This window comes from Cryptomeria japonica, chromosome 6 (genome assembly GCF_030272615.1).
Source record: "Cryptomeria japonica chromosome 6, Sugi_1.0, whole genome shotgun sequence".
In the NCBI taxonomy this organism is placed as follows: Eukaryota; Viridiplantae; Streptophyta; class Pinopsida; order Cupressales; family Cupressaceae; genus Cryptomeria; species Cryptomeria japonica.
This window is the reverse complement of record NC_081410.1, coordinates 663,940,737-663,941,828: the sequence shown is the minus strand read 5'-3', so window position 1 is coordinate 663,941,828 and position 1,092 is coordinate 663,940,737. Positions and strand designations below refer to the sequence as shown.

The window sequence follows — 1,092 nt, the reverse complement described above, 5'->3', positions numbered from 1 at the left end:
TCTCACTTTAGAGCTTGGCCTCTTTTGTTTTCCTCTTCCTTTTATTCCTGTCTTTGGATCATAGCCCCTTCGATTATTATTTGGAACATTTGGTTAGAGAGAAATAATAGGATCTTTAAAAAGACATCCTCTTCGCTCTCTGATATCTTCGTCAAGATAGAGGCCTCTATCTCGGAGGTGGCTTTGTCTTACATTCATAAAAATTTAGATAATCTGACATCTTTTTCCCATTGGGATGGCATGATCACTGGGACTTGGAAATTTTTGGCTTGTATCCCTTCTCATGGGTCTGTTGCAAAGAGTTTGGTTCTTAAATCAAAGAGAATCATGGCAAAATGGGCTCCTCCTCCTCTGGGTCATTTCAAACTTCATTTTGATGGTGCTTCTAGGGGTAATCCAGGTCTGGCTGGGGCTGGTATGGCCATTTTTTATCATAATGCTGTCCTAATTGCTGCTCAATGCCATGCCCTTGGGTCTCAATCAAACAATTTCGTTGAATGTCAAGCTTTGTCACTTGGGGTTGATTTGGCTATCTCTCTTGGGATCAAACACCTTTCTATTCAAGGGGATTCAATGGTAGTTATTCAAAGTGTGTTGAACTGTAGAAGTAATTATTGGCATTTGAAGTATTTAATTGATCATATTCTGGAGAAGTTGTCCTTTTTTGATACTTATGTATTATCTCATTGCTTCCGTGAGTTAAAAAAAGTGGCAGATTTCCTGACTAATTTGGCTATTGACTCAGTTGCTAATCATAAGAATATAGTAGTGGGTGACATTCCTCAAGAACTCCTCCTTGGGCATATGCCTCACACCTCAGATTAAGTTATCTATTTTGAGGTACTACTCCATTCTTGTTGAAATATATGTATTATCCTCTTCTCAGTTCTGTATGTATCTGGTCTTCATGTGGCAATAGGAGGAGTTTTATTCCTATCTACATATGGATAAAAAAATTTCTAAAGTTGCACTACATGTTAAAATCTTTGGTCTTTTTTCTCCATTTCTTACTGAAGTATTCATATTTTCTTCTTCTCAATACAGTTTGTATCATTGCTTCATGTGTTGATAGAAGGCCTTATATCTATCTGC

At 37.3% G+C, this 1,092-nt stretch overlaps 1 protein-coding gene across 1 annotated transcript; it reads left to right on the top strand.

Moving 5' to 3' along the window:
• The first annotated feature begins 327 nt into the window (after window positions 1-327).
• On the top strand, window positions 328-825 carry LOC131876774 (uncharacterized). Its single transcript, XM_059222252.1, has one exon. The coding sequence runs from the start codon at window positions 328-330 to the stop codon at window positions 823-825; it is 498 nt and encodes a 165-aa protein (XP_059078235.1).
• The last annotated feature ends 267 nt before the right edge of the window (window positions 826-1,092 follow it).